The sequence below is a fragment of the Neurospora tetrasperma genome (assembly GCF_000213175.1).
Source record: "Neurospora tetrasperma FGSC 2508 unplaced genomic scaffold NEUTE1scaffold_3, whole genome shotgun sequence".
Classification (NCBI taxonomy): Eukaryota; Fungi; Ascomycota; class Sordariomycetes; order Sordariales; family Sordariaceae; genus Neurospora; species Neurospora tetrasperma.
In genome coordinates, this window is record NW_009799101.1 from 3,527,319 (window position 1) to 3,548,429 (window position 21,111).

General features: G+C 52.2%; 8 protein-coding genes across 8 annotated transcripts; 3 read left to right on the forward strand and 5 right to left on the reverse strand.

Annotated features, from left to right (window-relative positions):
• Nucleotides 1-866: 866 nt before the first annotated feature.
• NEUTE1DRAFT_82324 (uncharacterized protein) lies at nt 867-3,899 on the forward strand (the record flags this gene model as incomplete). The annotated part of the gene is made up of 3 exons (XM_009852874.1): nt 867-2,965; nt 3,028-3,127; nt 3,181-3,899. 3 exons carry the CDS (start codon nt 1,013-1,015, stop codon nt 3,588-3,590), a joined length of 2,463 nt encoding a protein of 820 aa, XP_009851176.1.
• A 469-nt stretch (nt 3,900-4,368) lies between these two features.
• NEUTE1DRAFT_122408 (uncharacterized protein) lies at nt 4,369-6,468 on the forward strand (the record flags this gene model as incomplete). Its single annotated transcript, XM_009852875.1, has 2 exons — nt 4,369-6,367; nt 6,464-6,468. The coding sequence occupies 2 exons, from the start codon at nt 4,369-4,371 to the stop codon at nt 6,466-6,468; spliced, it is 2,004 nt and encodes a 667-aa protein (XP_009851177.1).
• Nucleotides 6,469-6,824: 356 nt separating this feature from the next.
• On the reverse strand, nt 6,825-7,291 carry NEUTE1DRAFT_137867 (uncharacterized protein; the record flags this gene model as incomplete). The annotated part of the gene is made up of 2 exons (XM_009852876.1): nt 6,825-6,928; nt 7,156-7,291. The coding sequence occupies 2 exons, from the start codon at nt 7,289-7,291 to the stop codon at nt 6,825-6,827; spliced, it is 240 nt and encodes a 79-aa protein (XP_009851178.1).
• Nucleotides 7,292-7,569: 278 nt separating this feature from the next.
• NEUTE1DRAFT_117062 (uncharacterized protein) lies at nt 7,570-8,520 on the reverse strand (the record flags this gene model as incomplete). Its single annotated transcript, XM_009852877.1, has 2 exons — nt 7,570-8,082; nt 8,137-8,520. 2 exons carry the CDS (start codon nt 8,405-8,407, stop codon nt 7,811-7,813), a joined length of 543 nt encoding a protein of 180 aa, XP_009851179.1.
• A 1,392-nt stretch (nt 8,521-9,912) lies between these two features.
• On the reverse strand, nt 9,913-11,376 carry NEUTE1DRAFT_146563 (uncharacterized protein; the record flags this gene model as incomplete). The annotated part of the gene is made up of 3 exons (XM_009852878.1): nt 9,913-11,133; nt 11,189-11,225; nt 11,299-11,376. 3 exons carry the CDS (start codon nt 11,374-11,376, stop codon nt 10,139-10,141), a joined length of 1,110 nt encoding a protein of 369 aa, XP_009851180.1.
• A 748-nt stretch (nt 11,377-12,124) lies between these two features.
• NEUTE1DRAFT_122411 (eukaryotic peptide chain release factor subunit 1) lies at nt 12,125-14,743 on the reverse strand (the record flags this gene model as incomplete). Its single annotated transcript, XM_009852879.1, has 5 exons — nt 12,125-12,696; nt 12,752-14,123; nt 14,195-14,244; nt 14,383-14,467; nt 14,596-14,743. The coding sequence occupies 4 exons, from the start codon at nt 14,626-14,628 to the stop codon at nt 12,987-12,989; spliced, it is 1,305 nt and encodes a 434-aa protein (XP_009851181.1).
• A 1,164-nt stretch (nt 14,744-15,907) lies between these two features.
• On the forward strand, nt 15,908-17,255 carry NEUTE1DRAFT_122412 (uncharacterized protein; the record flags this gene model as incomplete). Its single annotated transcript, XM_009852880.1, has 3 exons — nt 15,908-16,289; nt 16,513-16,631; nt 16,836-17,255. 3 exons carry the CDS (start codon nt 15,956-15,958, stop codon nt 16,935-16,937), a joined length of 555 nt encoding a protein of 184 aa, XP_009851182.1.
• On the reverse strand, nt 17,225-19,870 carry NEUTE1DRAFT_146566 (uncharacterized protein; the record flags this gene model as incomplete). Its single annotated transcript, XM_009852881.1, has 4 exons — nt 17,225-19,086; nt 19,164-19,293; nt 19,367-19,536; nt 19,640-19,870. The coding sequence occupies 4 exons, from the start codon at nt 19,868-19,870 to the stop codon at nt 17,638-17,640; spliced, it is 1,980 nt and encodes a 659-aa protein (XP_009851183.1).
• Nucleotides 19,871-21,111: the final 1,241 nt, after the last annotated feature.

Sequence of the window (21,111 nt, forward strand, 5' to 3'; positions counted from 1 at the left end):
ACCCCTTACTACTGCAACCTCACACAGCGCCGACCTGGAGTCCTTGCCAACCCCTTTCGACTCTGCTCATCTTTCTTTCAACTCCGAGCGTTGTCTCTCATCTTGCCCTTTGACACCCGCCAGCCTGTCTCCGTTGATCACCGGCGTCAAGGATAACGCAGATTCGCGAACCAGACAGGTAATCGTCTGGCCTGACCGCCATCGCATCGTTCGGCTTTCTGTCTTTCACTACAGCAGCCAGCACCAGCACCAGCAATACACAGCACTGCGACGAGGCGTGCCTTGAATCTGCCTTTCGCTCCGTGGCATCCAACTAAAGAAACAAAAAGTATTCGAACCAGGACCGCAAATACATGTCGCCTTAGTCGCCTGTTGGTCTTGCTCGAACGCGCCTGAACCGACCCTCTCCTTGGTCGCTGCTTCTCCCCTGTCGCAATCGACTCGCTTAGTCCTTTTCTAACTCAAACCCACCTGTGCCAACTGACCATACAATCACCGTTTGATACTGGTCCATTCTTTTAGCACACATTGCGCCTTGTCTTTCGGACGGAGCCGGCTTCATCTTTGGGCCTCCTGGTGCGTTGGCGACCCTGCCACCATATGCGCAACCCCGCCTTTCGAACCGTCTATTGACCCGGCGACAATAGGAAGCACACCCGTCACACTCCAGGTCCCGCAACTCAGGGGATCGTCGCGACTACGCGCAGTCTATTTCTGGCTCCAGAACGACCAGACCTATCTCTAGTCAAGGAGTAATTGCAATCCGGCACAATGGCGCAAAATGGGTATGCCCGCCCTCTGCTATGCTTCTCCCACTCCGCCCAACCACGCAAATCTCTCCTCTCCCACATGACATCTCGCTCCCGCTACTTGGACAATTTCCCTAGTGGAGCTTCGCTTCATTACCTTGGCCCATCTTCATTCCTTCCCCTGTTGGAAATCTAGCAGGGTCTGTGGACATTATGCTAACCTCAACCTAAACCACAGCAACATATACTCGAGGGAGCCGTTCATGAACCCAGGCCCAGCGCCGCGACCTCCCACGGACAAGCCCCGCCTCGGCCTCACCCCCAACACCAATTCACCCGGGAACATCTCCAACCTTCCTGGGAACATGTCCAACCTGAGCCTCCGGTCGCCTGCCCCAGGGGTAACTAGTACATACAGCGGCTCGACCATCGCCCTCCCCATCCAACGACAAATGTCAAACAACGACGGCACCGGCGGCCTTGCCGTCATCAAGCAAGGTTGGGCCAGTGTCAAGGAGAGCAAGAACTTCATCAACCCTTGGAAGAACAAGTACCTGATCCTGCGAAAGGAGTCACTGGATTTCCACAAGGCCGAGAGCAGTAAAGTTGCCTATACCCTCTACCTCAAGGACGTTATCAATGTCGGCCGTGTGGAGGCCGCAGGAACTATTTTCGAGATCAAGAGGCAGTCTAGCGGTGCCTCCACGAGTCCCGGAGAGGAGGAAAATGGCATTAGGACCCTTCAGATCCGCGTGAAGGCCGACGACGACCTTTATGAATGGATTGACTTTATTTACGCGCGCTGCCCAGGCATGGGCGGTGTCAGTAATCCTACCAACTTTTCGCACGCCGTTCACGTTGGATTCGATCCCCAGACCGGCGAGTTCGTCGGCCTGCCTCCTGAGTGGTCGAAGCTGCTCAACTCTTCCGCCATTACCCAAGAAGACTACGAAAGGAACCCTCAAGCCGTCTTTGAAGTCCTCGATTTCTATTCCGATTTCAACAAGAATGGCGGCCAAGCGCCCACACCCAACTTTCCCACTCCCCCATCGAACAGCGCACAGAGCAAGCAGCTCGGATACCCGAGCGGTGGAAACTCCGTCGCGCCGCCGCGCCCTACGCAGCCGTTGCAACAGCGCAACCCAAGCTCCAACTATCCATCCTCGCCGCAGCAGCAAGGTGGCGCCAGTTCTCGCTCATCACCCCCCGAGCAGCGCCAGCAGGCGTCGCCGAGCTACAACTCTGAGCGCGCGAGAGAGGAGCAAAGGCGCGAACTGGAGCGCCAGCAGAGAGAGATGGAGGAGCGGGATCGCCGGGATCAGGAAGCTTATAATGCGTCCCTTCCCAAGACGAAGACTCCTATGGCTCAGCAGGAGATTGGAGGTGGTGGTTATGGTGGTGCCGATCGCTTCAACCCAACACGCGCCGCTCCACCAGCACCCAAGGGCTTGCAGCAAGCACCGAGTCTCAAAGCTCAGAGACCTGCGCCTCCTCCACCAAGTTCCAGTTCGAGCCGCCCGCCCGTCGCACAGCAGTCCAGTTCCAGCTCACAGCGTGATCTTGCCCAGGCGCAGGCGCAGAGACGGGCCGAACAGCAGGCTCAGGCGCAACGGAACCAGAATGGCCAGGCCCCGCCACGACCACCTCACCCATCGGCCAACCAGCCATCCAAGATTCCTACGACCGTCAAGCCGCTTAATGTGGGTCCGAAGCAGCCTCAAGATGGCGTCAAGGCTGCCGAAGCAGCCCTTACGTCTAAGCCCGCTGCCTCTGAGCGTTCCAAGGATGTTCGCATGTCGACCATGTCGGAGAAGGAGGTTATGCAGAAGCTCAGGGAAGTTGTATCCCACGAAGACCCCGAAGCCAAGTATTCCAAGCAGAAGAAGATCGGACAGGGTGCCTCTGGCTCCGTGTACGTAGCCAAGATCAGAGAGAGACCCGGCCAGGACCCCAACGTTGCCAGAAGACGCGGCCAGGTTGCGATCAAGCAGATGGATCTCGCGCACCAGCCGCGCAAGGAGTTGATCGTGAACGAGATCATGGTTATGAAGGACAGCAGTCACCCCAACATTGTCAACTTTGTCGAAGCTTTCCTGAAGAATAAGGACTCGGAACTCTGGGTCGTCATGGAGTACATGGAGGGTGGTGCGTTGACTGATGTCATTGAGAATAACCCCGTTATCACGGAGGAGCAGATTTCTACCATCTGCTTGGAGGTGAGTTGCCGTGCAGGCCTAATCTTGAGCGTGATATCATTTACTGACTGGAACTTGTACAGACATGCCGCGGTCTGCAGCATCTCCACGAAAGGAACATTATTCATCGTGACATTAAGAGTGACAACGTCCTCTTGGATGCCCGTGGCAATGTCAAGATTAGTGAGTTTTTCTACAACTTGTCCTTCATTACGCTCAACTAACTCTGTAATTAGCCGATTTTGGTTTCTGCGCCAAGTTGACCGAAGCCAAGTCCAAACGCGCTACCATGGTCGGCACGCCCTACTGGATGGCTCCCGAGGTCGTCAAGCAGAAGGAGTACGGCCCCAAGGTCGATATCTGGTCGCTCGGTATCATGGCCATTGAGCTGATCGAGTCGGAGCCTCCTTACCTGAACGAGGAGCCGCTCAAGGCCCTCTACCTCATCGCCACCAACGGTACTCCCAGGCTGAAGAAACCCGAGAAGCTCAGTAAAGAGCTGAAAGCTTTCTTGTCGGTGTGTCTCTGCGTGGATGTCAAGAGCCGTGCGTCGGCGGATGAGCTCATCGAGCACGATTTCCTGAAGCATGGATGTCCCTTGAGCAGCTTGGCGGAGCTGCTTGCCTTTAAGAGGTCGGCGAAATAAAGGGATTGTTGATGAGATGAAAGAGGCAGTGATGATAGGTGATGGGTGGGGGTGGATGGTTAGAGAATATTTTTAGCTAGAAGCAAGCAACCTTTGCATGAAAGAAACCTGAAAGGGACGTTTTAATACTGATGGATACCTAGGCAGGGTGGTAGGCTGAAGAGGATGGGTGGACGGGCGGGTTCATCGACGTTTGGGTCCGGAAATTTTGTCAAAGAAAGAAAGAAAGAGAGCAAGCGGTGATATACAACATGATGTACGGATTTTGGATCTTCTCTCCGATGGAGTTTCGAAGTGTTACTGTGCGCGTACGATACCCTTATGGCAACTTAAGTACTAGGCATGTGTCGTCCTTGTGGAAATGTGGCTGGGAAGGAAGTGGGCGAAGGGCTAAGGAGGTAGAAATGAAAATCGATTTCGAACATGTGTGGTTTGACAATTACGCTTCTCATCGTCTACATATATCCTTTCATAACCACTATCATATACCATATATCGTATTAGGAACCATAGTACATCCTCCCAATTCATACAGGTGTGGAAGATGGCCCGTGCGCCCTTGGACCTTGCTATTTGAGAGAACCTCAAAACGCGGTTGTCCTGACAACAAAAAACAAACGATCATCAACGAATCAGGAGGAGTATGGGTTGCGATGCACGAGTCAAAGAACCTTGACGGCCTTGTTGTATGAAAACTAATCGTCAATACGGTCGCATGCACTTCTCTCGTTTTTTTCTTCTGGCCTATTGCAACACTCCCGAGGAGTAAGATGCAAAAATGTCGAAACTTACAACCAAAACAAAGGTCCGCAAATACGGAAAGCCAACCACGAAGAGCAGAGCAGAACTGCTTTTCGCGGAACTGCCCAAGACTCCGGTGAAACAGCCACGCCGAGAGCCCATACCACAGATTCTGGAGCCGAAACCATTACAGATTTCGGAGCCCGAAATCTTGGAGCCCAATCCGGCCTACCATGAGCACCACGAGTCGAAACCAGCCCCAGAACCGGAACCGATGTCCGATGAGGACGATGTTCATGATGTTACAGAACACTTCGACTCGATATTGCTTGATGAAGAGGACGATCACCAAGATGCGCCTTACGCATCCACGCCGCGACCTTCAATAGGAAGTTATACGAGTTACAATACCTCCATACAACCACCACCACCACCACCTAGGACATCACTGTCATCACAATCTCCACGACTTTCTCCATTCAGAAAACTTGCATCTCCATCACAGCCAAGTCCAGCAACACTTCAACCACCCACAACCAAGTCCCCAACTAACCGCCATCCACAACAACTCCCCCTCAAATCCCCACGAGTCCGCCAACTTATCCAAGAAGCCAACCCTCATCAACACCAACAAGACCAAGACCACCAAGAACAACAAGAATACTCCTTCTACGATACCTCCTCCTTCCATACCCTTTCCTGGGCCGACATCTGCGGTCCCCCCTCGCCCCTTAACTCCATTACGAAAATAGCCGAAGCCTCCTACGCCGAAGTCTACCGCATCACCAACCCTCGCGGGACGTCCATCATCAAAGTGATCCGGTTGCAATCACCCATCAAACCGCAAACCAAAGCCCAGATCAAGTCTGGGTTGGTGGACGAAGAGCCCCACGCCGAATCGGACCTGCAAGGCGAATTGAAAATCAGTGAATGGCTAGCCGACATTCCGGGGTTCGTTATTTACAAGGAGCGGTTCATTGTCGAAGGCAAAGGAACAAAGGAGTTGTTGGAGACGCATCAGGTGTTTCAGAGGAAGATGAAGAGGAAGGACCCCGGAAGGGCGCAATTTTATCCGTCTCCGAGTCGGTATTTGGAGAGCACGAGGTTTCTGGTGGTGGAGTTGGGAGACGCGGGCACGGCGTTGGAGGATTTCATGGTTGAAGTGAAAACGGGGGAGGATATATTGTGGGATGTCTTTCTGAGTACGGCGGTAGCGATGGCGAGGGCGGAGGGGATGGTGAGGTTTGAGCATCGGGATTTGCATGAGGGGAATTTGTGTGTGAGAAGGGTCAAGGGTGCGCGGCAGAAGAAGCCGGCCGAAGGTGATGAGACGACGGGAGAAGGAGGAGGAGGAGGAGTCAAGTTCGGTTGGTCAGGATTGGAGGTTACCATTCTGGATTATGGTCTTTCAAGGGCTACGGATCCAGAGACAATCGGGCCTGATGTAGAATCATGTCTGACATCACCTATCGGACGGAAGACTACGGCCGACAGAGAAGTCAAAGAGGAAGCAGTCGTCTTCTACGATCTGGAAAAAGACCCGGCGATGTTCACTTCGACGCACGCGCCTCAGTGCGATATCTACCGACTCATGCGCTCCCACTTGCTCGACAACACGCCTGAAGGAAAACCGATCTCTTGGGCGGGATATTACCCGTACACTAATGTTCTATGGCTGTCATACATCTACAGTTACCTCTGTCAACACTTTAAAGGGGATAAACGCGAGCTTAAAGCGTGGAGGGAGGAAACAGAAGAGATGTGGAGGTACTTGGACCCAGAGCAAGTGGATGATGTGAAGCAAGAAGGGAGCATTGGTTTCGGTGCGGCGGGGGATGTGGTGGTCTTTGCGGTGGAGAAGGGCTGGATTACAGAGGAACAGGTGATGGATGTTGGGGACAGGAGTACGATGTTGTTTGAGGAATCGAGGCTTGGAGTCCCGCCTATAGAGGGAATGAAGAGTGAAGGCAAAAATGCGATTGCTGAGAGTGTGGAAAATCAGCAGGCCAGAGAGAGAACTGAGTCATGGAATGAGAGTGAAGAGGACGATCAGGTTCGCCGCCATCCTAAGAGGAGGCGGACGAGGAAGAAATACGTTGATGAGGATGAGGAGGAAATGGTTCACGAACGAGCATAGCATAGCGTTTGGTAATACTGTAATTCTCTTTTATTGTTTATTTTTGCATTGAGAAATACTCCAGGTTCTCGGTCATCTTCACTTTGTCTTCCTTCCCTCGATCTCAAGATCATCACCACGACAAGCTTGACCATCGTCCCACTTTCTTCATTCTGCTTATTCTAGTCCTTTTCCTCCTCATTCGCGTCCTCGTCAAGCTCAACCGAATCCCACTCCAAGCGACACGTCACATCAGCAGGATCTTCAATATCAGGGCTTCCTCTTTTGCCATCAGGAGCCTGCTTTTAACACCTTCTGCAGCCGGTTTCCTTTTAGGGAAGAGGGTGCTTGTTACAGCTAGCATACACGGGCCCTTCCTAAAGGTGGTCCTTCTTGCGGTTCTCCGGCGTATCCCCTGGACCATAAAAATTGAAGTTCCAGTAAGCCCACATTTTGAAGCAGGAGTCGATCACCAGGCTTTCTGCACATCATTTTAGACATTTATAACAGGGAGGTTGCAAAACGTTGCTGACTTTATTTGCTCTGATAAAGGCGGCATTGTTTTTTTTTTCTGTTGTTGTTGCTGTCAAAAGCGTCGCCGCAGCGCCTACAGATCTAAGCGGGAAACGGCGCCTTTGGATTCACACCGTGATTACTGGGTTTACTTGAGTATTAAGAATGAGCAATCACTAATCTGGTCTCGAATACCGTCCGACTTGGTGCTAAGTGCGAGCATAACGGCACGAAGACTGGTTTCGTCGGCCAAGGCAATTGCCTCTGCGAGCTTTTCGTCCTTGGATTCGTTCTCCATGGCACCTGAAGAGGTATGAGGAGGCGTTTTCATGGAAACATATGGAAAAGGCTAAGTCCAAGGGGGGTTCTGGATAGCTGGAAGAGCAGGTAGCCATATTCCGAAGAGATGATATCTGAGGGAAGAAACGGGGGAGACAACCTAGGAGAAAATCCATTCCGCACTCAGTAGAATGAGCCCCTCCTTTGGGATTATAATATCATGCTGGTTGGTTTGATAGTTTGGTTCTGCGATCATGGGTTAAATTGGGAGGTTTTGGAGCTCTTATCATCCTTTCAAAAGAGGAACTGTTCTCTGTGTAAAGCGATATGGGATAAAGGTACGGGTTTGTGATGCTACTACAGAAGCCTCTGATGGGTGTCCTCCAATGCCTCCCTCCATTTCCTTCAAGGCCTTCAAAATTGGATAATAAGCCTGTATAACTGAACTCTTTATAGAGGGCTAAAATATCTTATACACCTAGTAAAGCCTTAGCTTTTTTGTACAAGACTAACAAACATACCAGTGCTGGATTGTGTGGTATCGCCTCGTTTGTTTGCGGTTGCTATCGCTTTACTCATCCTCCTTTTGCTCTTCGTCATCCTCCCCTTCGTCCTTCTCATCGGCCGATGCATCAAAATCAAACCTTCCTCTTTTGCCGTCAACGGCCCGGTGGTAACCCAATTTACACCCTTCTGCCTCATCGGCTCGTTTGTTGCAGCATGGATACACGAATCCCCCGAGGGTGTCAGGATTACGACGGTTCTCTTCCGAATCCATCACGCCAAAGCAATTCTCGTCATAGTCAGCCCATATGGATGAATTCTCGTCGAATTCCATTTCCTCTATTCGCCGGTTAGCTACCTGTCCAAGGAGAGAGGCAGAAGTCGCACACATACCTAAGTGGTAGCGGCATTCCTTCTTATTGTCGTCTTCCTCAAAAGCCTGGCCACATTCAACGCAGATATGAACGGGAGACGTCGCTTTCCGTTTGGAGCCAGAACTTCCTCCCTTGGCCGCGCTGAACTTGTTCAGTTCATAAAAATGCTTGCCGATGAGTTGTTCAACCTCACGCTTAGCGCAAAGGCCGCGCAGAACTGCGCGAAGAGTGGACTCATCCGCCGAGGCGATTGCCTCCATGAGCTTGTCGCCCGTCTGGACTGCCTCCATGGCTGCTTGGAGAATTTTGGTGAAGACGATTCTGCAGTCAACAAGATATCAGAAGAGCTGAATGTCAGAAGCGTTATAGAATTGCAGGAGGGGTATGCAGGTCAGTGACGGAGTGACGGAGGGGTGAGGTACAAGGAAGAAAAGGGGAAGAAGTTCGAAAGAACCAGATGGAAATTTCATTTATGCTCAGAGTAACCTGGCCCCACTAGAATCTAGAACAAAAGCGGTAGTTGGGGTGATTGTAAGTTTGACACTGTCGGCTCGTGAGTTGCAGCGCAAAACGAGGTGGTTGATACGAAAGATAGTCGTTGGCTGCCATAATTGTTGGGAGGTTTTTGGAAAGCTGTTAAGTCTATCATGCTAGTCACAGGATGGTAAAAGAACTCGTCGTAAAAAGCAAAGGCCGCGCTTCCATGTTCCGTGGAACTTGCTCAGGCTTCAGAATACCCGTGGAAAAGATGGCTCCGAACTTGGCCGTGCCGTAAGAGGCGCCGAAGAAGGGCCATACTCGTTTGTGTGGCCGTCTGGTGAGATTCTGATATCTTTTTTGAGCATGGATTCGTCAAGGTTAGAGTTCACAAACAAAGTAAACAGAACTGTCACGGAAAAAAGCGTTTGTTAATCGGAGGTGTACGACATTTTCTGGGAAATCAGACCATATGTCCCGTTCAATGTAGGCTTCCTACACTGTTACAGCTGTTATTTCGTTGTTGACTTCTTGGTTCAGTTCACTGATTCCTCATTATTAAGTAGCAGTTGAAGTAAGATTCTCGAACATACTACCTTTGACGGAATAGCCATATGAAACAGGGCTTTATTTGATCTCTCGAAGTAGGCTCTTGGCCCTTTCCACACTACAATCCAGTACTGGTTTGTTTGTTACTTTGGTTCTTCGGTCATGGGTTGAACAGGGGAATTCTGGAGCTCTCATTGGCCTGCAAAGAGAGAAACTGGCCTCCGTTTGAAGCGTCATGGGACAATAGCCAGGGTGGAAAACGCCACAGAAGCCTTCTTATGCCTCTCTCCGTCTCCTTCAGGGACCCCAAGACTGGAAGATATAAGAGGGTGGTCACTTTCGGTACCCGTCTGTTTGAAAATCTAACGCCTTTCCTACAGTTGGTAGCTCTAGAGTGAAAATGGGCGTTTTCTGTACCAAACTAACAAACAAACTAGGGTTAGATTGTACTTAGTGTCATGCTCGCAAAGACCACACGCGTTCGAGGCACAGCAAAAATGCTCAATAGTGGTGGTGAGCTGCCGATTGGAGAGGCAGGATCACGATGACTCAACCTGATACTCGGATTACAGACCAAAAGCAATCGCAAGAGAAGCAACAATGCGAAACCATCCCAAAGAAGTGTTGGTTGCGCCGCTTTATCGATTCATGTGCACTCTGTTCAACATCCTTCCTTAGGCAGACCCCCAGGTGGCGGATGGCCTCACCAAGAAGGACTTAATCCATTTGCTTCGCACTGAATTTGCAGATGGTTGAGGATTTCTGTCGACGAACGTGAGCCAGCATAATCTCAAGCGCTGGGTGACTCTGGAGGTTTCCTAGTACTTCTCGTCAGTTACCTTGACCGAATCAATGCTCGAGGCTCGAGTACCATACTCTAGCCCATTTTTCATCCCATGGCATATATGACACGCCTCATGTACACCAGCCAGTCTATTTTCGATCCCCCCTTCTCAATCTTTTGCCTATCCTGTCCGATGAGTATGTCCTCCATTTTACCTCCTCCTTTGATTCAACCAACTACCCAACCACCTCCACCGTTCCGCCACGCCCTCAACCCACTCCACATCCCCAACCAACCCACTCACCCTCCCCTCCGGATCATCCCATCGGTTACCCTCAAACTCGATAAAGAAGAGATATTGAAACGGCGCAATCAGACTCGGCAAGCTATTGATGCTCGTCAGGTTCAGTCCTCTCCGCTTGAAGCACCCCAAGACATCCGCCAGCGCACCGGGCGTATGATGCGGCACCGTGAACGAGACCATAGACTTGTACAAGCCCTTGTAAGCGTCAATCTTGTCCGTATCATCATTCCTCCCGCCGCTGCTGCCAGAAACCGACGAAGAGGGACGAGGCGACAGAGAACGGGGCGATCTTGAGGTTGGAGACTCAAGCAGAGACTCTACTCGGTCCGTGGTCCACGGCAATCCCTCAGGCAGCTGCACCTCCTGCTCGACACCATCGTCGCTGCGGCTACTGCAGGGCCGTCTGCGCAGTACAAAGAAGCGGGTCGTGTTGTCTTCGCGGTCTTCAATACAGCGCGCAAGAACATCCAGGCCGGCCATCTCGCCGGCTACTTCACCCGCTATGGCAGCGCTCGAGCCGGTGGCGTCAGCAGCAGCGAGCTCGGCAGCTTTGCTAGTGGAGGAGACCTCGATGGTCTCGACGCCCTTGAGGTAGGTGGCGAAGAACTTGGCGGTTTGGCCGAAGGCTTGGGGGTGGGAGTAGACGCGTTTGACGTGGGAGAGGGAAGTTAGGGGCGTCCCCTTTGCGTTTTGGTCAACATGAGGTAGTAGGGAAGACTTCCTCCGGCCTAGGAGGAAATGGTGGACGTCTAGGTAGGCTTCGCCGCAGATGGTGATGTTGGGGTAGGTAGAGGCGCGGTCGGCAAGGCAGTCGAGGGTGAAGCTGACGGTGCCATGGGTTGAGTTCTCGAAGGGGACAACGCCGAAGTCCACATTGGAGGCCTGGACTTCGTCAACGACCTCTGTAGTCGGTGTTAGTGAAGTTTCTCGTGTTCAGAAAACATGACTTCAACAGACCTCTGATCGTCGTTGTAGGGATGAGTTCCCACTTATCCTGGTTTGGAAAGGCAGATTTTGTCGCCTATACGTTGCAACAACCCCAAGTCAATAATATTAGTCTCATGTACACCACTGGGAATGATAGATTCTCCAGCCATATCGAAGCCTTTCAGCGTTCCCTCAAGTTGGATAGTCTCACTATCCATTTTTTTTTTCTGGCTCCTTTCAATGCACTATCTCAACCCTGACAGGCCGCGATAGCTCCCATTCTCCAAGGTGACCCGAGTCCATCAAGCCCACGAGTAACTCAAAATCACTCAACCGTCCCTTCTAAGCCCATTTCATGCGGATCACATACCTGATGAGAATATGAAGCAAAGGGTCCTAAGAAGGCGACCTTCCTCCGGTGACTCCTCTCGCGAGTCCCTTCCGATGTCGGCGCAGTGGCCGTTCTTGAGCTCATGTTTCGCAGGCCGTTCACAACCGTACTGTCTACCCGTCCAATATGCTTTCAATAACACACGTACCCAGATCACCGCTCAAAGAGATCCTAGGTTATCGTGGACGGATGTAGGAAGTTGGAAGAGTTAAGTCCCCTGATTTGTGTATGAGTTGGGAATAAAAGGTGCCAGTGACCAATCATTCATAGAGCGCAGCGGAGCATTGGAAGACCCATGTGCATGGTACCTGACGCAGTAGACGGATTTTTGGTGAAAAAAGTAATTTGAAGTCCCGGGGTACTATTCATGTGTCGTTGCCCCGAGCAGCAAGCTGCTCTATTGCATGATATTCCAACTCAGACTCACCGGCCATCCCGAGTTGTCTTCATGCTGGTTTCGACCGGCCACACGCGGTTGCCTTTCAAAGGTCCGACCGCCGGGCCCCGCTCCGGCCCCGACGACCGGCTTCAGATTTCCCAGACCTCATCAAAGTCGCGTTTTCAGGACAGCCCCACAATGAACGAGTGATGACATTGTGATCGCCGAGGACTGCATAGTCCCTGCTTTTGAAACCTAGAATCTACGCTAACAGTACTACAGGACAGCTCATTTATTTATTGATCTTTGGGGTACGGGCACCATTCGAGAGCCTCAACTGTAAATGGTTACCCTTGAGACGGTTATCAAGAACAATCCAGACCAAGAGCCATCAAGATCTAACAAAGACAGAATGAGCGTGGAATTCGGTCCTTGGCTACCGCGTACTAAGCCCTAGTTAAACCATTTCTCATATCGACCTGTTTGATTTTTTCCACCCAAAATTCCATAACCCAGTTTTTGATCAATTGAAAGCATAAAAGAGTGTTCATGAAGACAGACGCTGTCAGTCCCCGGAATAAAAGCAAATCCATTCCTCATGGTTCCGCGCTAGACATTCAATCCTTTCCATCTTCCAACTTGAGGTATTGCTTTGCGTCCAGCTAAGGGATTTTGGATGAATCATTCGTTGGTCTTGGTCAGACTTGCGAAGAATCAACTCTGGATCCCATTTGTAGAACTTCCGCTTCAGTCATAGGCAATTTGATTCTGTTGCGGCTGTTAGTGAGTGGCCAGAGGTCGATCAAACAAGAAAATGCCATACCTTAGATTCCACTAAATCAAACTCAAGAAGCCGTCATCATAGAGCGAAGCGGGCTCGGGCGGGACACCTGGTGGTTACCCGGCTGATGAGGGCTTGCGCCGGAGCGAGCTGCGGACATTTTGCCCGAGCTGGTTGGCTTGAGAAGCGGCGCTGAATCAGCTTTAGGTGTCGTCGTCGGCTCGGACGGGATAGCTTGAGTTCCGGGTCCCTCGTTGTCGGCGAGGGATTCAACTTGTCAATCGTCGTAGTACTCATCATCGTCGCTGACGTCAGCTAGCTGCTCGAAGTTGACCTTGTAACGGAGGATACCGCCGATACCACCGAAGCCCTTGACGAACTGGTTGCCCTCGGTAGAACGATCGGAGACAAATTCGAGCGTGGCACCGAAATCCTTGTAGTGCTCTGCAATCCACTCAAGGAAGGACTCCTGGGAAACAACTTCCATCTCCTGGCCTGTCTCCTTGTCCATGAAAGCGTCACGGCTGGCCTGCTCCTGTGCCTTGGTAGTATGCAGAATAACTTCGGATCCGTTGCTGTCCTTGAGAACCCAACGGTTGACCTCAAGGTTCTCGAAGACGATGAGGGTTTCAACGGCACCGAGCTCCAAAGCCTTGAGGGTATCCTCAATACCGTAGCAGACGCGACCGGTATCCTGGCTAATCTCCTCGAAGTACTTGCCGATGAGCTTCTTCTCCTGGATGAACTTGACGTTTCCGAGGGTCTCGGAGGACAGCTCAATAGCCTGGTTGAAACCGTTTTCACCACCGTACGAGACATCGACAACCTTGACAACCTTGGTCTGGAGACGGGGATCGAACAAGTCGGAGGCGTTCAGGTCGTTCTTGAAATCGGCGGAACCAGCCAAAACGAGACCGGCAACGTTAGGCCTGTCGTTGGTGATGAAGCACTGGACAGCCAATTCGGCGACCTTGCGGACATAGTTGTGACGCTTTTCCTCACGGAGACGAGCAAAACGCAGGGCGGACTGACCACCACGACCGTGCTTCTTGGGAAGATCGACGGAGAACTTGTGGACAATGTCGCGGGTGTTTCCACTGAGAGTGCCGAACAAAGCACCGTTACCATCCATGATGATGAAACCGAACTTCTGGTCGGAGTCGAGAAGCTCGGCAAGAGCCTCGGTGTGGAACTTGTTGTCGCAAAGGTAGAGGGAGGTGTTGATGGGCTTGAAGGGCTCAAAGTCGATGTTGACCTTTCTCTCCTTGCCTTCTGAGGTCAAGATTTCACCGCAGTACACGACAAGACCATTGGGCGGCACCTTGTTGTAGAGCTTGAGCCTTTGCTGGGTCGAGGTAATGGCCGAAAGGACGGACTGACGGTTGACACGCGACTTGATGTTCGAGGCAGTGCCCTATAGTGCTAAGTCAGGAACAACTGTCCGACACAATGGTGTCGAGATTGAAGGGAAGCATGGTGACGCACATATTCTTCAGCCAACATCTTTGCGGCTCTGGAGATCTGATCCTTGGGGGCTGGAGACGATCAAGAGTTAGCACCACTGGACATTGGGCCATAAACAGCAGAGCAGCGAGGATTACTGCCAATAATCTCGCTATGTGATCAAGGGAGGGTAGACGGCGGTGACAATGCTATGGTAGAGACAAACGTACGGATAATGAGCGAGATCATGGAGGTGCCGTTTCCACGGGCGGCCTCAAGACGCTTGATCAGCTTCTTGACCTTCCATATCTCAATCTATGAGGGACAAGAGCATCTCGTCAGCATGCGAACATCACGTCGGGAACTGTGTCTTTTTTTCTTTTTCTTTTTTTTTTTTGCGCGCGCGCGCGCAGTCGGGAGAGGGATGATGATGAGCCACTCACGTTCTTCTCGGCCTCGTTGGCGTTGGGATCCATCTTGGCGGTTTTGGGGTGGTGAAGAAGATGAGGAAGACGAAGTGCTGCTGGCGCCCCTGAAGTTAAGTTGGTGCAGCGAGCGAGGTTTGTGATGTCGTCCTTGGTTGGATCTGCTTTCAACGGGCGGCGAGCAGGGCAGGACCACAAAGTGGGCAGGTTGGGGTTGTTCTTTTTCTTTTTGCCCACTACTTCGACTATGCCTCGCCTGGCCAATGTGCCTCGCCGCTGGATTTCCTTGTGTTCAGTGGAGTTCCAGTTCTAGAACTACTCACCCGGTTGGAAAGCGCACAATGGGCTAATTGGCTAAATTGATGCTTGTCAGTAAGAAGAATCCAAAGAAGCCGGGAGAATGCCCCGCCTGATCTGGAGTAAATGCGGCAGACGTAGGTGGTACCTCGTTTGCCGGCATGTTCACTACCTACCTAGGTACCTCTAGCGAGTGGGCCACGCCTGCCACAAGGTACAGAGGGGTTTCCGCTGCCCTGTTCCTTCTACCTGTCTGCCCGTGTGAATATCCTTGGGCACCTTCTCTTTTTCTCCGTCACAGGTGGGGCGAAACGCGAGTCATCATTGGCGTGGGGGGCCCCTTGGGCCTTAGCAACTTGAACCCTTCACACCTGCACATCCCTTCTCCCGCCTGACCTCGTCCTTCAGTTCAACACCGCATCAACTTGGCACAACTTCAGGCTGTGGCGTTTGGCCGTCCAGCACACCGGGTCCCACATTTCCTTCCCGTTTCAGACTGAACTTGCAGAGAATTGCTCCGAATCAGCCTACGATTGTCTCGAGGATTGTCGTCACAGCATGAACAAAGATGGCAATCTTGAGGCGATGACAATGGAAGCGGTCTGGCCGTGTTAGTAGGTACCTAGTCAACCACTTAGAAATTCGATGGGATGTGTCATGCCGTTCGTTCACAGCCGACTTTTTAATGTTTGGCTTCAATGTTACTGCCTTATACTGCCGGGTGTCTTCCATGGTTATGTCCTTGGAAGTTGCGACTGTGACACATTTCTGGAGAGAGCAATATGGACCTAGAGGTACCTAGGTACCTAGGTAGTCGCTGGGTGTCGGCCCCTTGCCTGCCCGTAGCCCTACGTGCGTACACTGCCCTGGTGCGTAGTGCAATGTACAGGAGCTACTACGTACCGCTCCAGTGGACTGCGCCAGCCCCGGAAGGTACCTGAAGCTATGATGTCGATTGACCTCGATGTTCGCTATCTCCCGCTCGCGCGTAACCTCACCTCAGAGCAGAGTAGTCCCCTACACCTCCCATAAACAACAACCTCAAGACGGGCTATAGAACTTGCAGTCTGCGCCGTAAACCATGAACTCCGACATCCCCATACAAATCGCCGAGACCATCCAAACAGCGCACATCAAGCGCGATCCCTCTCCTTCGCACGACATCAACCCCTCTACCGCTGCGTCCAAGCGCGAGCCTGCGTCCCTCCGGACCCAGACCAGTCACAGTCAACATCATGACTCACTAATACCTGACGACGGGATCGACGAGGACGATGACGAGGAGGACTACGCACAGTCGGAAACAGAAACGGATGAGGCGAGCGAATACAACGTGGTCAAGTCCAGGCCCCGGCGCAACATCCATCACCTACCCCCGATCCCGGACCTGCGGTACGAGCAGAGCTACCTGCACAGTATACGCAATGCAGATACGTGGTGGAAGGTGGTGTTGATTACGGCGAGGGATCAGGCATGTTGAAGTTTTTTTTTTTTTTTTTTTTTTTTTTTGGAATACCTACACCATCATCATCGCTCTCATCTAGAGATTTCCCGGCCTTTGCCCCGCTGGCTTATAGACACGTCGCCGTCCTTTCAAAATGAATACCGGACGGGCAACTAACAGTCCAAAAACAACAGGTCATGATGCCCCTAGTTCAAGGTCTCCTCTACAATATCCTAGTCTGCGGCTGGCAGTCCTGGAACCGAAACGCCCAGATTCACGGCTCCTCGATCGGAGCCCGGGTGCGGCGCTGGTGGTACGGGGTCAATAACTGGGAGATCCCCCCTGCTCCTGGTCCCTCTCCTTCTGTTAAACCATAAGCTATCATATGGCTCAAAAAGAAAACTTATCTTTTGGATCCATTCTTATACTTTTCTTCACCCTCGCTTTGTCGAAAAACAGGTCGCAAAATGTACGCATCTTCCAGACTCGCCGATCCAGCAGCTGGAACCTTAAACAGAACTTCGGCGGAGGCGGTGGCTACGGAGGAAGGGAGGGGAGGAAGGTGGTGGAGGCGTTCAGCCAGAACTTCCAGAGGGAGTTGGGCGGTGGTTACGCTTGAGTGGACAAACAGTTGTGGGAAAGGGGTCCAGAGGGAGTTGGGCGGTGGTTACGCTTGAGTGGACAAACAGTTGTGGGAAAGGGGCTTTAGGGATGAAGGGTCTTTGCCTCGCTGCATTGCACGGTGTTGTAAATGGACTCGAAACAAGCATCTTGACTTGAGCATTCATGGTAAGATGTGAACATTGGCCATATCCGACTGGCTGCATGTCCGTTGGGTAAGAGACCGTCATATGCTGTGCACGCAAGATTTCAACTTGTCTCATAAATAGGGAATTCAAGGATCGAGATGCTATCATAACCATATAATTGCTGGTCTAATTGCTTCACCCGTCTTGCGTGGCACACACTTCATTCTTACTCCGTTCCCTCTGAAGCTCCCCTTCGAGTTTTCGTTAGAGATGTCAGTTCTGTTCGCTTCCAAGTAACGAAGACTCGAAAACTATCACCCACAACTAAGCCTACTGATCCCTTCCACTTGTCTTTTTTTTCTTCCTAGTCGCGAATCATAACGTAATCTTGATTGACAGAACATAGTTTCGTGCATCGCGATACTGCTCATCCATGTTTTGTACACCCAGAACTCCCTACTTCACCCGTGACTGAATTCCAACATAACCTAACAATAGAAGGGTACAGAAAACTAAACCGTGGCTACCCATACGTAACAGAAAATGCTCTGACACTTGTCAACAGCTCATTTAGAGGCCAACAAGCTGTTGAGGTTGAGGTTTCTCAGGGCTCCTAATCGGTAAACCCTGCTGTCCTCCGGGCGGACCCAGGCCCGGGGGCGGTGATAAGGGACGTTTGATACCACCACCGCCTTTCTCAACCAGGGGCTCGGCTGTTGCTTTCTTGAGCGGGATCGCAACGATCTCCTCCTTGGCTGCTGGCTCATCATCCGCGTCCACCATGGGGACATCGTTCTCCTTACCATCGCCGACCGACTGACCTCGAGACTGTGCGGGAATCGCCTGCTCGCTCACCACGATATTCCTGTGTGCCGTCCGGGGATGCTTGTGAGTAATCGTTGGCGAGGGGGTCGGACCATCAATTTTGGTGACTTTGGCATTCTCATCGAAGCCAACGCGGATGGGGAACTTGAACACGAGGCTGTTGTCGTGATCATCGTCATCCTTGGCATCGCCACCATCATCGAGATCGTCCTCGTCCGCCATGTCTGCATCTTCCTCATACTCCTCTTCGTCCTCTTCGTCCTCCTCTTCGTCGTCAGCGGCCGGGACATGCTCGTCTTCCTCATCGTCGCCAAAGTCCGGTTCGTCACTAGCCTCGTCCTCGTCCTCGGAATCGTATTCATCGTCCTTGCTGCGCTTCTTCTTACTGGTGGTGGTGGCGGCAGAGCTCCATCCGTTCATGCTGTGATGTACGGCGGCTGATCGTCTCGGGCGGCCTGTGGGTCCAACTGTGAGCTCTACTTGGTCTCCATTCTTCGCGTCAGCGACGCCTCCCGTCATCTCAACATCATCGTCGCCTTGGGCACTGGCAGGATTGCTGGCCGTCGTCTCGAACCGGGTGGGTGCTCTTACTTGCCGCCCGCTGGCGGTGGTGATGGGGCCGGCGGGCTCGGCGGGGGTGTGGTTCCTGGTGTTCCTGGCGGACCGCCGGGTCGCGGTCGAATCCGTATAGAAGTCGTCCTCGTCGTCCGAAAAGGTGTACTTCATGCGCTTGCCGCGGGTGCGGCCCTCGTACAGTGAAAGACCGGGCTCCGGGCGCTTGAATTGCTCCTTGCGCATGATCCGGTACTCTCTTCGTCTGCGCTTCTCCTCGGTTGCTTCGAATCGCGGAATGCTATTGGTGATTCTCTTGGCCAGGGCTCGGGCCTTGGGTCCTCCGTCGTTCTTTTCAAGCTTCTCGGCAAGCAGCTTCAGCTCTTCGATGTTACCGGCAACGCTCCACCATGTTCGTGTGTGCCCTGCGGGATTGCTCTCCCTATATACTCGGAAATGCGTGTCGTCGTTACCCTCGATCAGGTAGTATCTCCGTTTGTCGCCGTCGGTTCCCCAAGGTTGGACACTGACACCGACATTCAAATCGTCTTCGTGGCGGGTCCTGTAGTTTTTATTGATCATAGTTTTGACGACCTCGGAGGACGCAAGGGACCAATGGATCAGCGTGCGTAGGAGAGCAAGCTTGAGGTCAATGGCAGATTAGCCTTTCTTTTCTTCTGCATCTCTGGAGATTTTGAGTGCGGCGTGAAATGGCATACCCGTTGTACTGGGGTCATGGAGGTAAAGGTGGCACCTCCAGCAAGAGGGTTCTGACCCTCCCACTCCTTTGCCCATTGACTCTTGTGCGACTGAATAGCTTCTTCGAGGGCGCGTCCATAATGACCGGCTCTGTGTTGGGTTTGTTGATTAGCAAGTTTTGCTAGAAATGGTTTTGGCCTGCTGCAGGCGGGGCAATACGCACTTGACGTCCTGTTTGCGATTAAGCAAAAGGCCAAGCAGCGCGCAGAGAAAGTTTTCGACGCGCTCGCCTGGGATAGTCTCGACCACGTCACGCTCCAGCTCTTGGGGTCCGAAATTGGCCAGGCTTTTCGGAAACGCTTCGGTGAATCGGGAACGGAACATAACAATGAACTAAAATACCCATGTTAGCAACCGGTGGCGTCACATGCAATGGCACGCGCGACGGTTTGTGCTATGTCGTCTTTTGAACGCGACGAAACGCGCAATAACATACGGCAATATCAGGATTATCGGCTAAAACGTATTCATGAGGGGGGGAAGGCTCTCTCTTGCGTCGCGGTGGCGTTGTCTCCCTGGGTGGGTTCAAGGCCGGGTTTTTGTCGACTTTGTGGAAGAATTTCAAGATGCCCTGATGGCGTTCCACCTGGATGTCGGCTTCATCATCGGTCGGAGGGGCCGATAGCGATGAGATGGATGAAAGATCGGAAGAGTCGTCGTCAGCCATGATGTGCTGTAGTGGCCGATGGCACTTCGTTTGCTCGTTGCGCGTTGCGGTGCTGAGGTGGAAGAACGAACAAGGGTGCTTGCAAGAGAGAAAGTGGGTGCAGCAGTGAGGAGCAACTGAATGTTATAAGAGATCGGCCGCAATAAATTACGTACCGGGCCGCCAGCAACAGTCCCAGGGCTTCCAGCCCAAGCTCACAGCAAGAGAACTGCACAAGGCGCCTGCTTGATAGGCACATTCATCAACGAATCCAAGGCGAAAAGCCGTCTTTCTTCTATCTACAGCTAGCGCTGGAGCCAGGTGTGTCAGGTTCAACGGGCCGCTTGTTATCATGACAAAGTTCCATCCAACCGCAAAATCCATCGCCTCCCCTTGGAATCCTGCCCGTCGGTCATCCCCTCCGTAGCCCAGAGTCCAGAGCTTGAGCATCCTGTCGATGGCATAACATGAATTCCAGGTAGCGCTCAGTGTATCGGCGAAAGCCCGCATGGCTCGCTTAAGGCAAGCCCTCGTCAAATGTACAAGTACCCAAAAAAAAAGGCCCGAGGTGCATAGCTCGTGATGCCATATGCTAACTGTCGCTATTCAGAACGGTCGTAGAGGTGGCGGTTGGGGAATATGGGTGTTTCGCCGGGGCGTTGGTGTTATGAAGCAGAGTGATGGGGGGATTGTTTTCGCGCCCGATGTTTTCCTCCCCTCCACCCAAAATTTTTTTAGAAGGTGAGCTCCAAGGGTCGACGTGTGATCCCAACGGGGACCATGATCCTCATGCCCTCAGTGTTTCCCAACTGTGTGTGGTATGCCCCAGGTGTCAAGACACGAATGGAGACTTTGTAGAGAGATGCAGGGAGCGAATGAAGGGAGTAAGCCAAGGCGCCGCTTTTGCCTGGCCTGGAGACGGCATATAGACGCGATCTAGCAGGGACCCTCTGATGCGATAGCCGTGCCTCCATCTCCATCGCCAAAACAAGTGGTGCAACAACAACTCGAGCCTTGAAGCTATTCGCATTCCGACCCTCGTTGTCCACAAACAAAAAAAAATAAGATGACGTATCGCGTATGCGGAGGCCACATTTTATGCGCCTGAAAAGAGTTTCGAGACCTACCAACAAAATGCAACGTGCCCAATAATGACAATGTCTTGGGATTATGGACAAGCGCAAGCATCAGTCCAATATCGACTCGCACTTGCGACATCTTTTGTCGGTGAACGAGAAGGAGGTGAGGTTGGCGAGAGTTCA